Source organism: Suncus etruscus, chromosome 7 (genome assembly GCF_024139225.1).
Source record: "Suncus etruscus isolate mSunEtr1 chromosome 7, mSunEtr1.pri.cur, whole genome shotgun sequence".
In the NCBI taxonomy this organism is placed as follows: Eukaryota; Metazoa; Chordata; class Mammalia; order Eulipotyphla; family Soricidae; genus Suncus; species Suncus etruscus.
In genome coordinates, this window is record NC_064854.1 from 41,421,718 (window position 1) to 41,434,324 (window position 12,607).

Sequence of the window (12,607 nt, forward strand, 5' to 3'; positions counted from 1 at the left end):
AAACCCCTGGAAGTGCTCATTGGGGGAAGGTGTCACTCCAGGCAGGGTTCTGGGGAACCACAGGTGGTGCCCAGAATTGAACCTGGGTCAACCACCAGCAAGGTCAGCTCCCCTACTACCTAAATTACCTCACCTTTCATCATTTTAATCAATTCTTAACATTTTAATGCGTCAAGAATTAATTAATAGAGATCAATTAGTCAATCAAGAATCTCTAGGGTTGGGCCCGGAGAGATACCCCAGTGGCATTTGCCTTGCAAGCAGCCGATCCAGGACCAAAGGTGGTTGGTTCGAATCCCGGTGTCCCATATGGTCCCCCGTGCCTGCCAGGAGCTATTTCTGAGCAGACAGCCAGGAGTATCCCCTGAGCACCGCCGGGTGTGGCCCAAAAACCAAAAAAAAAAAAAAAAAAGAATCTCTAGGGTTCCTAAAAGATGATAGATAGTCTTAAGTACATCCCTATCTACTGACGTCCATGATGGCATCCTTGATCAGGTCGGGAAATCTTCATCTGGTGAAGTTAATCTCCTTCTCCAGGGACACTTTCCCGCGCCCCCAAGTCGCTGGAGACATTAAGTGCAAAGATCCCCCTCTTTTGGGCCCGGAGAGATAGCACAGCGGTGTTTGCCTTGCAAGCAGCCGATCCAGGACCAAAGGTGGTTGGTTCGAATCCCAGTGTCCCATATGGTCCCCCGTGCCTGCCAGGAACTATTTCTGAGCAGACAGCCAGGAGTAACCCCTGAGCAGCGCCGGGTGTGGCCCCCCCCCCAAAAAAAAAAAAAAAGATCCCCCTCTTTTTTTTCTTTTTTTTTTTTTTTGGGGGGGGGTCACACTCGGCAGTGCTCAGGGGTTACTCCTGGCTCTAAACGCAAGAAATCACTCCTGGCAGGCTCGGGGGACCATATGGGCTGCCGGGATTCGAACCACCGACCTTCTGCATGCAAGGCAAACGCCTTACCTCCATGCCCTCTCTCCGGCCCCTGAATTCCCCCCTCCCCTTTAGCAGGTGCATCCCAGCCCAACTGAGCCCACCCCTAGCGCGCGGGGCTCCTTCCGCCTGTCAATCTTCGTTGGCTCCGCCCTATTCCCCATAGGCCCCGCCTCTGGGAGGGAAAACAGCGCGGGTGACCGGAAGTGACGCACCGGAAGTGACCCTGGTCCCCTTGCAGCGGGGGAAGGAAGCCAACCCCGAAGATGGCGGCGGCGGCGGCGGCGGCGGCGGAGGAGCGGATGGCCGAGGAGGGAGGCGGAGGCGGCGGCGGCCACGGCGACGGCGGCTCCGCTCCGTCCGTCGGCTCTGCCCCGCGGCTGCCCCCGCCGCCCCCGGACCCCGCCCCGCAGCCGGGCTCCCAGACGCCCCCCGGCCCGGCGCTGGCTCCGGACCAGCTGCCGCCCCACAACACGCTGGTGGCGCTGCCCATCGTGGCCATCGAGAACATCCTCAGCTTCATGGCCTACGACGAGATCAGCCAGCTCCGCCTGGTGAGGGCCCCCCGCGCCGCCTCGGCCCGGGGCAGAGGCCTGGGGAGGGAGGAAGGAGGGGAGATAGGAGCCCCCCTAGAAGCCAAGCTGGCGCCTGTCAAAGGGACTAACTGCTGGTCGCCGGGGGAGGTCGCTGACCCGCGCCCCCAGATGGGCTTTTTGCGGGGACTAGAGGCTCGACACCCCTCCCCCGCCTGCACCCCCCGATTTCCAGCCCTCAGCCTCAGCCGGGCTTGGGGAACGGGGTGCAAGAAAACTTAACTTGCAGGTGGGCCACCTGAGCCCAGCTGGTGTGCCCAGAGGATGCCCAAGTGTGTCCCTCCCCCTCCAAGCCACCCAAGTTTTCTTGTTGCAGGAGATAAAGTTGGGGTTCGTGCATTACACACACATATACACACAGCAGGAGATAAAGTGGGGTTTGTGCATCACACACACAGGAGATAAAGTGGGGTTCATGCATCACACACATGCAGGAAATAAAGTGGGATTCGTGCATAGCAGGAGATAAAGTGGGGTTCGTGCATCACACAGCAGGAGATAAAGTGGGGTTTGTGCATCACACAGGAGATAAAGTGGGGTTCGTGCATCACACACACGCAGGAAATAAAGTGGGGTTCGTGCATCATACACAGGAGATAAAGTAGGGTTCGTGCATCACACAGCAGGAGATAAAGTGGGGTTTGTGCAACACACACACCCAGAGTTCGTGCAACACATATACACCCTGTTCGTGCATCTCACACACACATAGGAGATAAAGTGGGGTTCGTGCAACACACACACACACACACACACACAAACATATGAAAGAGGGTCTGGGAAGTTGGAACGCATTTTCCTGGGCCCACCCTGACCAATAGAGTCGAACCCCGCAATGCAAAATATATTTCCATTCCAGCCTCGTCTCGCCTCGCCCCTGACACTCCCCCCCACTCGCACCCCTCTTCGCACCAAAGAGTGAAGCAACAAACCCCTAACCGGGCTTGTGTGCTTTGGTTGGGTTTCGGGGGGTTTGTTTTGTTTTGTTTTGTTTTTCCTCTCTCTTGCAATTCCTTTTCTGACTAGGGATCCTTCGCCCAGCCGCCAGCTCACCGCCCTGATTTATCAGAATAGTGAACTTGCCACTGAGATTTTACTTGGCTCCGGGGGCCTTGACGAAGGGCCCTTCGTCCAGGCCGCTGCTTATCGCGCTTCCTTTCTGTTAATTTGCTTGTTTGTTTGTTTGTTTGTTTGTTTTGACGTGGTAAGGAAAGTGGAGATGGTGGACATTTTGAAGTGATTGCAAATGATTGCTACGTGTGGATGCTATGCTAAATCGGTGGTCGGGATTGTTTTTTAAGAGGACAAAGACGTTTTTTCCTGAACGTGCTGTATGTTGATTTTTCTCTTCGTTGTCGAGCCGGTTTCTAGGCTTACTCCACTTTGAAAGGGAAAATAATTGTAGTTTTGAAAGGAAATCACACATTTATTTTTTTTAAAGAAGACTTTCGATTTAAATTCAGATCGATAGTGGTCCCACCCTTCCTAGTTAAAACAGCATGTCAATCATATCAAGTCTGCTTACTGGGGAAATTCTTCTCTTGAAAAGTGATTTATTTCCTCCCTCCCAAAATAGTCTGTCCCTGAATTCCCCTAAATGTAATCATTAAATTACATGTCGAATCTTAAATATTCCTTCAAATTGTTATAAAGATGGTGCTTGGTCAGGATTAATGCTTTGCTTTCATCCTGTCTTGGAGATTTGAGGATAGCATTAGAATTAATCCTTTCACTCAGACAATAGCTTTGTGGGCTTAGATTGGTCAACTCTGTTTAAGTGTAAAGCAAACTAATATTCTGTTCATTAGCTTCATTTTATTTTAAAATTAAAAAAAAATTTAAAGGGGGAAGGCACGGAGAAAAATCAGTTTCTCCTTGAGGGCTGAATTCAAGCATATCTTACAGTTAATCTCTTTCCAGTGACATATTCCATTATATCTTTAATTTTTTATCATTAATTTTGAAGCAGTTATATATTCTCTTCCTTTCAGGACACAAATACATATTTTTAAGCAAAGATTTGTTTTTTCTTCCAACCCTCCCCTAAAGATTCTGCAGCCAGTTTTATGCCTCATAATTTTTTTTCTCTTTAGTACTGGGGAACTATTTTCTGAATTCCTTTCTTTATTTAAGATTAATGAATAGTTATCCACTCGCTTAAGTGGAAGCTCTTATGTAGGGATTTGGAAGTGTCTGGTTTTAGAATCATTGATTTGGTATCTTAAGGTCTGATTCAAGGATTATTAAAGAAAAACATTTTTTCTTACCACTAGATGTCAGCATTAATTTAGTTATGATCTCTGAAATTGTCAGACTTGAGGGAGGGCTTTATCACCTTTTCCATTTTTTTTTTTTTTTTTTTTTTTTTTGGTTTTTTGGGCCACACCCTGTGACGCTCAGGGGTTACTCCTGGCTATGTGCTCAGAAGTTGCTCCTGGCTTCTTGGGGGACCATATGGGACGCCGGGGGATCGAACCGCGGTCCGTCCTAGGCTAGCGCAGGCAAGGCAGGCACCTTACCTCCAGCGCCACCGCCCGGCCCCACCTTTTCCATTTTAATGGTCATTTGCACCTAAGAAATCATTCCCCCACCTTTAAAACAATAAGGACCTTCAAATTATCTGCTTTAGTGGCATATAAATTATGTAGTTTCTTTTGTGTGTGCCTGTGTGTGTGTGTTTTCCCCCAGTGGAATTAAGGCTAGATATGCTTGAAAGAGAATATTAAGAACATAATTAGTTTTTATAAAGCTAAATGTCAGCTGTTTGATAAATTAGATTCTGTATGGCTCAGGTATTTGTGGAAGGTTTTTCCTCCTCATTTTCTTCATCTTATTAAGGACGTCAAGTATAACTATTGTTAGTACCTAAAGTAAAGGACAGGCCACAGTTCATGTACTAATTACTGCGGATTTCCTTGAAAAGATTTCCTCCAAGCTGAATTGCTTAAAATAACAGTTTTGTAATATATATGTAATTTAGTTGATGATGGTCCTTGCTTCCTGTTGCGATGAATAATTGAAATTTGACTCTCCTGCCAGGCTATTTTCAATGGATTGTCCAACTGACTTATTAAATTAGGTGGGTGTTTTTTGTTTTGTTTTGTTTGCCACACCCTGCAGGACTCAGTGGTTACTCCTGGCTCTATGCTCAGAAATTGCTCCTGGCAGGCTCAGGGGACCATATGGGGATGGTCCATGCTGGGGATCCAGCCCAGGTTGGTCCCGGGTCAGCCACTTGCAAGGCAAACGTCTTCTCCCCAGTGCTATTGCTCTAGCCCCTAAATTGTTTTTTTTTTTAATGCTTTTTTGTTTTGTTTTGTTTTCCTGCTGCACTGACTTGCTCTGATTATACCCAGAGCATAGAAATTCTGGTTACAAGTAAATAGCTTAGGTTTGGGGTAGGGGGGATGTAGGGAGCCTTCTGGGGAGGGACACAGTTAATGGTGCTCAGGACTTATTCTTGCCTCTTGCACTCATTACTAGTGGTTGGTGGACCATATGGGGTCAAACCCAGGTTGGCCACATTCAAAGCAAGTGCCCTACTTGCTATGCTGTTTCTCCCATCCCCTGTACAAATTGTTGTGTTTTTGTTTTTTTGTTTAATAATTAACTCTTCCAGGGCTGGGAAGGTGGCGCTAGAGGTAAGGTGTCTGCCTTGCAAGCGCTAGCGTTGGACAGACTGTGGTTCGATCCCCCGGTATCCCATATGGTCCCCCCAAGCCAGGAGCAATTTCTGAGCGCATAGCCAGGAGTAACCCCTGAACGTCAAACGGGTGTGGCCCAAAAACCAAAAACAAAAAAAAAATTAACTCTTCCAAGGTATTTAAAATGATTTGGCTGAACACAACTTTTAACATGACAAAAATGTACTTCAGTTGTGTCTGACCAGTTTGTGCTGATGTCACTGAGGCTGTCTGTTGACAGGCATGAAAGCCTCTCAGACAAGTGGCCAAAAAATAAAAGAGTGCGATTCTGAGGTGATTCTGGCATGAAGCTGACCGGGTTAGAGCCTCAGGTGCAGAAACGGAAACAAGGCTGAAGATTAGATTTGTGTGGAAAGACTTTGAAAGCTGTTTTGAAAACTTGTAATACAGGTACTTCTTCCATTTTTAAGACACCAGTCTGAAGTAATTTGGTGTCTAAATCATGTGCTGGTACTTGGAACTGTAATGGGGTAAGTGGAAGAGAAAACTCAGTACGATATTTTCTCGAGCAACACATGCATTGTGGTGATGTAGGAAAAATGAAGTGAACCATATGGAAAATGTCAGTCAAAAGACATTGACATGGCACAGATTATTGGTATTACAGCCAGGCCTCAGAGATGAGGCATATTAGTATGTAAAATGGAGTCTTGAAATTTTGTGGAAGTAGTGAGTACAGAAAAATATGAGGTGGGGGTCTGGTACAATGTACAATAAATAGAGAGAGCATTTGCCTTGTACCTGGCTGATTCAGATTCCATTCCCGCCATCCCATATAGACCCCCAAGCACGGGAGTAATTTCTGACTGCAGAGCCAAAAGTAAACCCTGAACACCATCGGTTGTGGCTCAAAAAACAAAAACAAAGTGAAGCAACAAGCATCATTCAGTAGAACTGAAAATATTTTGTTGGTGGAGATGGGAGCACACCTGGTAGTGCATGGGAGGACCATATGGGATGCCAGGAATCTAATCCAGGTGGGCCACATGCCAGGCAAACGCCACCTGCTGTACTCTCCGGCCCCAACATTATATTTCTGAGTGCCCAGACAAGAGAGTGGGAATAGACTGAACAATTCTTCTTTGCACATTATTCAATGGAGTTTTATTTCTAAATCATGTATAATGTGTAATACTAAAATTTTTCTATTAAGTTAAATATTAAAATAATTAAAATTGTCTTTTGTTTGATTTTGTTTTTTGTTTGTTTGGTTTTTTTTTTTAGTTTGTTTTTGGGCCATACCCAGTGACGCCCAGAGGTTACTCCTGGCTATGTGCTCAGAAATCACTCCTGGCTTGGGGGACCATATGGGATGCTGAGGGATCCAACCTCGGTCTGTCATAGGTTAGTGTGTGCAAGGCAAACACCCTATCATTTGCGCCACCGCTTGGGCCCCTGTCTTTTATTTGAAAAAGTTAAAAAGAAGTGAGATTTTTTTTCTTACTAAGGAGCAGATAAAAGCTAATTTGGATTCTGACAGTTGAGTATGCATGGGGAGGGGTGTTTTACATTACATCTTTTTTGTTTGGTTGTTTTTGGGTTTGGGGTTTGGGGCCACACTTGGTGGTGCTTAGGTTACTCCTTAGGTTACTCCTGGTTCTGAGCTCAGGACTCACTCCTGGCAGGCTCGGGGGACCATATGGGATGCCGGAAATCAAACCCAGATTGGCTGCATACAAGGCAAACGCCCTACCCTATGTGCTATTGCTCTGGCCCCTTACATGACATCTTTGATGCTAATTATTTCCCTCTGTAGTCCAAGTGGAGTGCCTATAAATTTGTGATTTGGGACATACACTTGGTTAAATATTAAATCCAGAATTTTTATCTGAAACAAAACTTCTTAGTGAAACAAAATACACAGATATACACTTTCATTCCAAGATACTTCTCTCAAGCAGTATTTCTCAACCCTTTCTCAACATAGCTAACATTTCTTCCTGTCTCCTTCCCATGACCCGTCTAGTCGCCTTGGAATATACTAGGAACCACAGAGGTATTTGCTCCCTGGTTGAGAAATCCTCTAGAGCACTCTGGAAACTTAGTTTATTAATCCATCTAAAGTTTTTTTCACATCTTTTCTTCATGTAGGTGAGAAAAGTTTAGTTATAAAAAAGGGTTGAGTTGGGGCCAGAAAGATAGCATGGAGGTAGGGTGTTTACCTTGCATGCAGGATGGCGGTTCGAATCCCAGCATCCCATATGGTCCCCCGAGCCTGCCAGGAGCGATTTCTTGAGCATAGAGCCAAGAGTAACCCTTGAGTGCTGCCGTGTGTGACCCAAAAACCAGAAAAAGGGGGAGGGGGAGTTGAATTGATGGTAGGAGATAGGAAGGAATATGATGAATCATTTTTCTTTTTTTGTTTTTGGGCCACACCTGGCAGGGCTCCAGGGTTACTCCTGGCTCTGTGCTCAGAAATCACTCCAGGCAGGCTCAGGGAACCCTATCAGATGCCAGATCAGCTGCATGCAAGGCAAATGCTCACCCTGCTGTGCTATCGCTCTGACCCAAATTATTTTTCTTTTAAGTAGTCAGGTGTCTGTCAGACTTCTTGTTCAGTGCCAGTATTCTTTTTGTTTTGGGATACCTTTATATTCTAAAAAGTCACTTGAATACTAGAGAAAATAGATTAAAAAAATACACAAGAATAGTTTATATTGCATTACCTGTCAGAATAATGCCGTGTACCATGTCTTTGGAAAACTGCACTGCGTATTCTGAGAGCGTGAGTCAGTGCTGAAAATAATACTGTAGTAGTCCAAAATGCTTCAGAATTTTTAATAGTGTTTTTTAGTTTTTTGGTTTTGGTTTGGTTTGGTTTTGGGGCCACACTGGCAATGCTCATGGGCTTCCTCCTGGCTCTGCACTCAGGGATAACTCCTGGTGGGCTTGGTTGCCAGGATCCAACCAGGGTCAATCCTGTGTGCAGGATACTATCACTCAGCTAAATATTTTGTATTTAGCAATACTGTAATTTATTACTGCTTATCCCTAAAAAGTTCCACTATGTCTCCAGCCTCCAGATTGTAGATTTTATCAACAAGTTCCTCAACTAAATATCAGTAAAAAATTATACTAATTGGACTGAGAGATGGTACAGTGACTGCGACACTTGCCTTGTATGCAGCCAGCCCAGGTTCAATCAATGGATCCCATATGTTCCCTAATCCCTTTAGGTGTGAACCAATCCCCCTAAAATTATAGCATTTATGGGGCAGTTCATTCTTGGAGATTCTAGTCATACAGTGAAGGGGTTCCATCAATAATCACAGAAGCATCATAGAGACTAACATACATACCTTCCTTGAATACACAAAACAAAGCACCAGGATAACATGCAGAAAGTAGTGATACTTTTTAATCTAATACATAAAAGTGTAAGGGCTTTTTCTCGCAGGGAAAAGAACAGTTAGGGCCGGAGAGAGAGCACAGTGGTAGGGTGTTTGCCTTGCATGCTGCTGAGCCAGGACGAACCTGAGTTCAATTCCTCTCATCCTATATGGTCCCCTGAGCTGCCAGGAGCGATTTCCTTTGTTTGTTTGTTTTTGGGCCACACAAAAACTTCACTGCACTTACTTTGCTCCTGGCTTGGGGGACCATATGGGACATCGAGATCATCCTGGGTCATCCTCATGCAAGGCAAACACCCTACCACTGCGCTATCACCAGGAGCGATTTCTGAGCACAGAACCAGGAGTAACCCCTGAGCTCCACCGGGTGTGGCACCACCCAGGGGAAAGCTGGAATTCCTCCTGGGTTACAACTTCATGACTTGTGGGACTAGATACAAATAATACTCTGCATTGTGTTTCTGTTCGTCTGTCTCCAGCCATTTGCCTCTTTCCCTCTCCCCCACCTTGAGTGGGTGGGTATGTTCAAAGATGACAACTGCTCTTTCATGCCTTCCAAATACCTACTTCTAGCTCTCTTGCACTTCAGATTGAGGCATCAGTTTTCCCAAGTATATAATTTTTCTCTCTTTCTTTTTTCTTTTTGGTTTGTTTCTTTAGAAAAAAAATCCATTTTCGTTTTGGGGTTTTGGGTCTCACCCAGTGGCACTTAAGGATTACTCCTGCTCTGTGCTTCGAAATTGCCCCTGGCAGGCTCCGGGACCATATGGGATCCTGGAGATCAAACCTGGTCATAACAGGTTGGCAGCGTGCAAGGCAAACATCCTTACCTACCACGGTGCTATCTCTCTGGCCCCTAGAAAATACCTATATTCAAAGTACATCTCAAGGAGCTGGAAGGAAGGGAGGGAGGGAGGGAGGAAGGAAGGATATATGAGAAGGTGATGGGCTAGAGATATATTACAATGGGCAGGGAGGAAACTTACACATGACCAATCGTGGTTCAATACCCAGCATCCCATATGGTCCCCCTGACCTCCTCTCCTCACCACATCACAGCCAAGAGTAACTTCTGAGCATTGCCAGGTGTCACCCAAAAACAAAACAAAAAATGATAAGATTTTAGGAAATTCTAGTGTATAACTAATAAGAATCGACATTTTCAGGAGTGCTTTTATCATTCAGTATTTAGCTCCTGTGTTAAATAGAACAGTGAGAGATTATTGAGAAATTAGAAAGGATTATCTGTTTGGGTTTCCATTTTTTTTCCCATTGGCATCAGCTCGCGTTACTCCTCACAGCTTTTCTTCGCCATGAATCTCTCTGCCATGTGCACATTTTTGTCAAGCTCTCTATGTGCTGCTTAGCCATTTGTCTTCTCTGTTTTTCTTTTTTGTTTTATTATAGAAATTCTGGAACCCGGAGAGATAGCACAGCGGTGTTTGCCTTGCAAGCAGCCGATCCAGGACCAAAGGTGGTTGGTTCGAATCCCGGTGTCCCATATGGTCCCCCGTGCCTGCCAGGAGCTATTTCTGAGCAGACAGCCAGGAGTGACCCCTGAGCACTGCTGGGTGTGGCCAAAAAAAAAAAAAAAAAAACAGGGCCGGAGAGATAGCATGGAGGTAAGGCGTTTGCCTTTCATGCAGAAGGTCATCGGTTCGAATCCCGGCGTCCCATATGGTCCCCCGAGCCTGCCAGGAGTGATTTCTGAGCACGAAGCCAGGAGTAACCCCTGAGTGCTGCCGGGTGTGACCCAAAAAAAAAAACAAACAAACAAAAAAAGAAATTCTGGGACCAGAGCAATAGTACAGCGGTAGGGCATTTGCCTTGCAGGTGGCTGACCAGGACAGACCTGGGTTTGATCCCTGATTTCCCATATGGTCCCCTGAGCCAGGAGCGATTTCTGAGCACATAAGCAGGAGTAACCCCTATGTGTCATCAGGTGTGACACACAACAAAAAAAGAAAGAAATTTATAGAAATTCCAGGAATAGACTTTAATAAAATGATATTAAAGTGGATTTATATGTATTTTTTACTGGACATGGAGTAAATAGAAAATGTAAAGGGTGTTCGTAGTTCTGCTGGCTGAGAATTCTGCTCTCCACAGTGTTAAGTCAGTGGTGTTTAGCTAACAGGATCAGTGGTTATCAGCAGTGATAAATGGTTGAAAACCGTCACTGTTTCAGATCATCCACTTCAAGTAGGTAAACATTTTGTGAAAAAATGCAAGTGTCTTTGTGAAAGAGGTGACAAGCTGAATTATGTTCTTAAAAGGTGAAGAAAGTTAAGGTGAATCAATTGTAAAGGCAGTTAGGATTAGAGAAGAAATCCAAATTGTTGTGTGAGACTAGTGATCAAACCCAGACAGAGCCTTGCTTGTGCAAGGCAAGTGACCCATCACTACTTCCCAGCTCTTTGCATTTTTCATAGGATTGTGTCACCTGTTGTTTTTGCCCAACTTGATTGCTTACATTCCATTTTACTGCAGGGACTGTTCCTGGCTCTAGCTCAGTGGTGACCCCTTGCCATGCCATGTCATAACCTCATGCTGGGAACCATACCAATGGAAGCCACATAGAAGGCAGGTTCCCTTCCTTTTCCCCCTCCACTGCCTCTTTGCCCCCTTTTCCTTTTCTTAATATATTTTGAAAGTAGAAATGTTTATTGGAAAAATCTAAAAAGGAAAGGAAAGAAACTCACCAGCCTGGGAGGAATTTAGTATAGAACCAAGTTCCATCACAAATCTGATATATTACTCCTGAATCTTCCTTTGTAATCACAGTATTATTTTCAGTGGATTTGACATTACATTTCTCTTGTCAGATTTCTGATTTTTTTTTTTTTTTTGATTTTTGGGCCACACCTGGTGATGCTCAGGGGTTACTCCTGGCTGTCTGCTCAGAAATAGCTCCTGGCAGGCACGGGGGACCATATGGGACACGGGGATTCGAACCAACCACCTTTGGTCCTGGATCGGCTGCTTGCAAGGCAAACGCCGCTGTGCTATCTCTCCGGGCCCTCTTGTCAGATTTCTTAATTTGTCCCCAAACACTTTAGGCCAGGAGAAACTGATCTTGAATTTAAGCATTACTTTTTTTTTTTTTCCTGGTGTTTGGTCCTGGCTCAGGGGACCAACTGGGACATCAGGGATCGAACCGAGGTTCATCCTGGGTCAGCCTTGTGCAAGGCCAATGTCCTACCGCTGTGCCACTGCTCCAGCCCCTAGTCATTACTCTTTTTTTTGGGGGGGGGGGGGTTTGGGCCACACCCGGCAGTGCTCAGGGGTCACTCTTGGCTGTCTGCTCAGAAATAGCTCCTGGCAGGCACGGGGGACCAAATGGGACACCGGGATTCGAACCAACCACCTTTGGTCTGGATCAGTTGCTTGCAAGGCAAACGCCGCTGTGCTATCTCTCCGGGCCATAGTCATTACTTTTTAATCTGAAATATTTCTTCCCCTTTGAAGTTCTTTTTATTTTTTTGGTTTTTGGGTCACACCCGGCAGTGCTCAGGGGTTACTCCAGGCTCTAGGCTCAGAAGTCGCTCCTGGTGGGCTCAGGGGACCGTATGGGATGCCGGGATTCGAACCACTGTCCTTCTGCATGCAAGGCAAACACCTTACCTCCATGCTCTCTCTCCGGCCCCCACTTTAAAATTCTTACTGATTTTTTTGGGACAATTTCAAGGTGGCTTGTCAGATGTTCCACTATTACTGGGTTTTTTGATTGTTGTGTTGTTTACTATTTCCTAAATTTATTTATTTTTTGTTTTTTTTGGGGGGGGGAGCCACACCCAGTATTACTCAGGGGTTACTCCTGGTTATGCGCTCAGAAATCGCTCCTGGCTTGGGGGACCATATGGGACGCTGGGGGCTGAAACCGAAGTCTGTTCTAGACTAGCGCTGGTAAGGTAGACACCTTACCACTCCGCACCACTGCCCTGGTCCCATATTTCCTCAATTGATTATTTTAAAAAAACGGCTGGATTTTGAACAATCTTGGTGTAGTTCCTTCTAAGAATCCTCCTTAAT

The 12,607-nt window shown here is 45.7% G+C and overlaps 1 protein-coding gene across 1 annotated transcript in view; it reads left to right on the forward strand.

Annotated features, from left to right (window-relative positions):
• Positions 1–1,194: 1,194 nt before the first annotated feature.
• The window catches only part of FBXO28 (F-box protein 28), a 36,855-nt gene continuing 25,442 nt past the window's right edge, over positions 1,195–12,607 (forward strand). The window contains exon 1 of the mRNA XM_049777551.1: positions 1,195–1,482. Within this exon, the coding sequence (XP_049633508.1) occupies positions 1,195–1,482 (288 nt within the window). The remainder of the gene's footprint in view (positions 1,483–12,607) is intronic.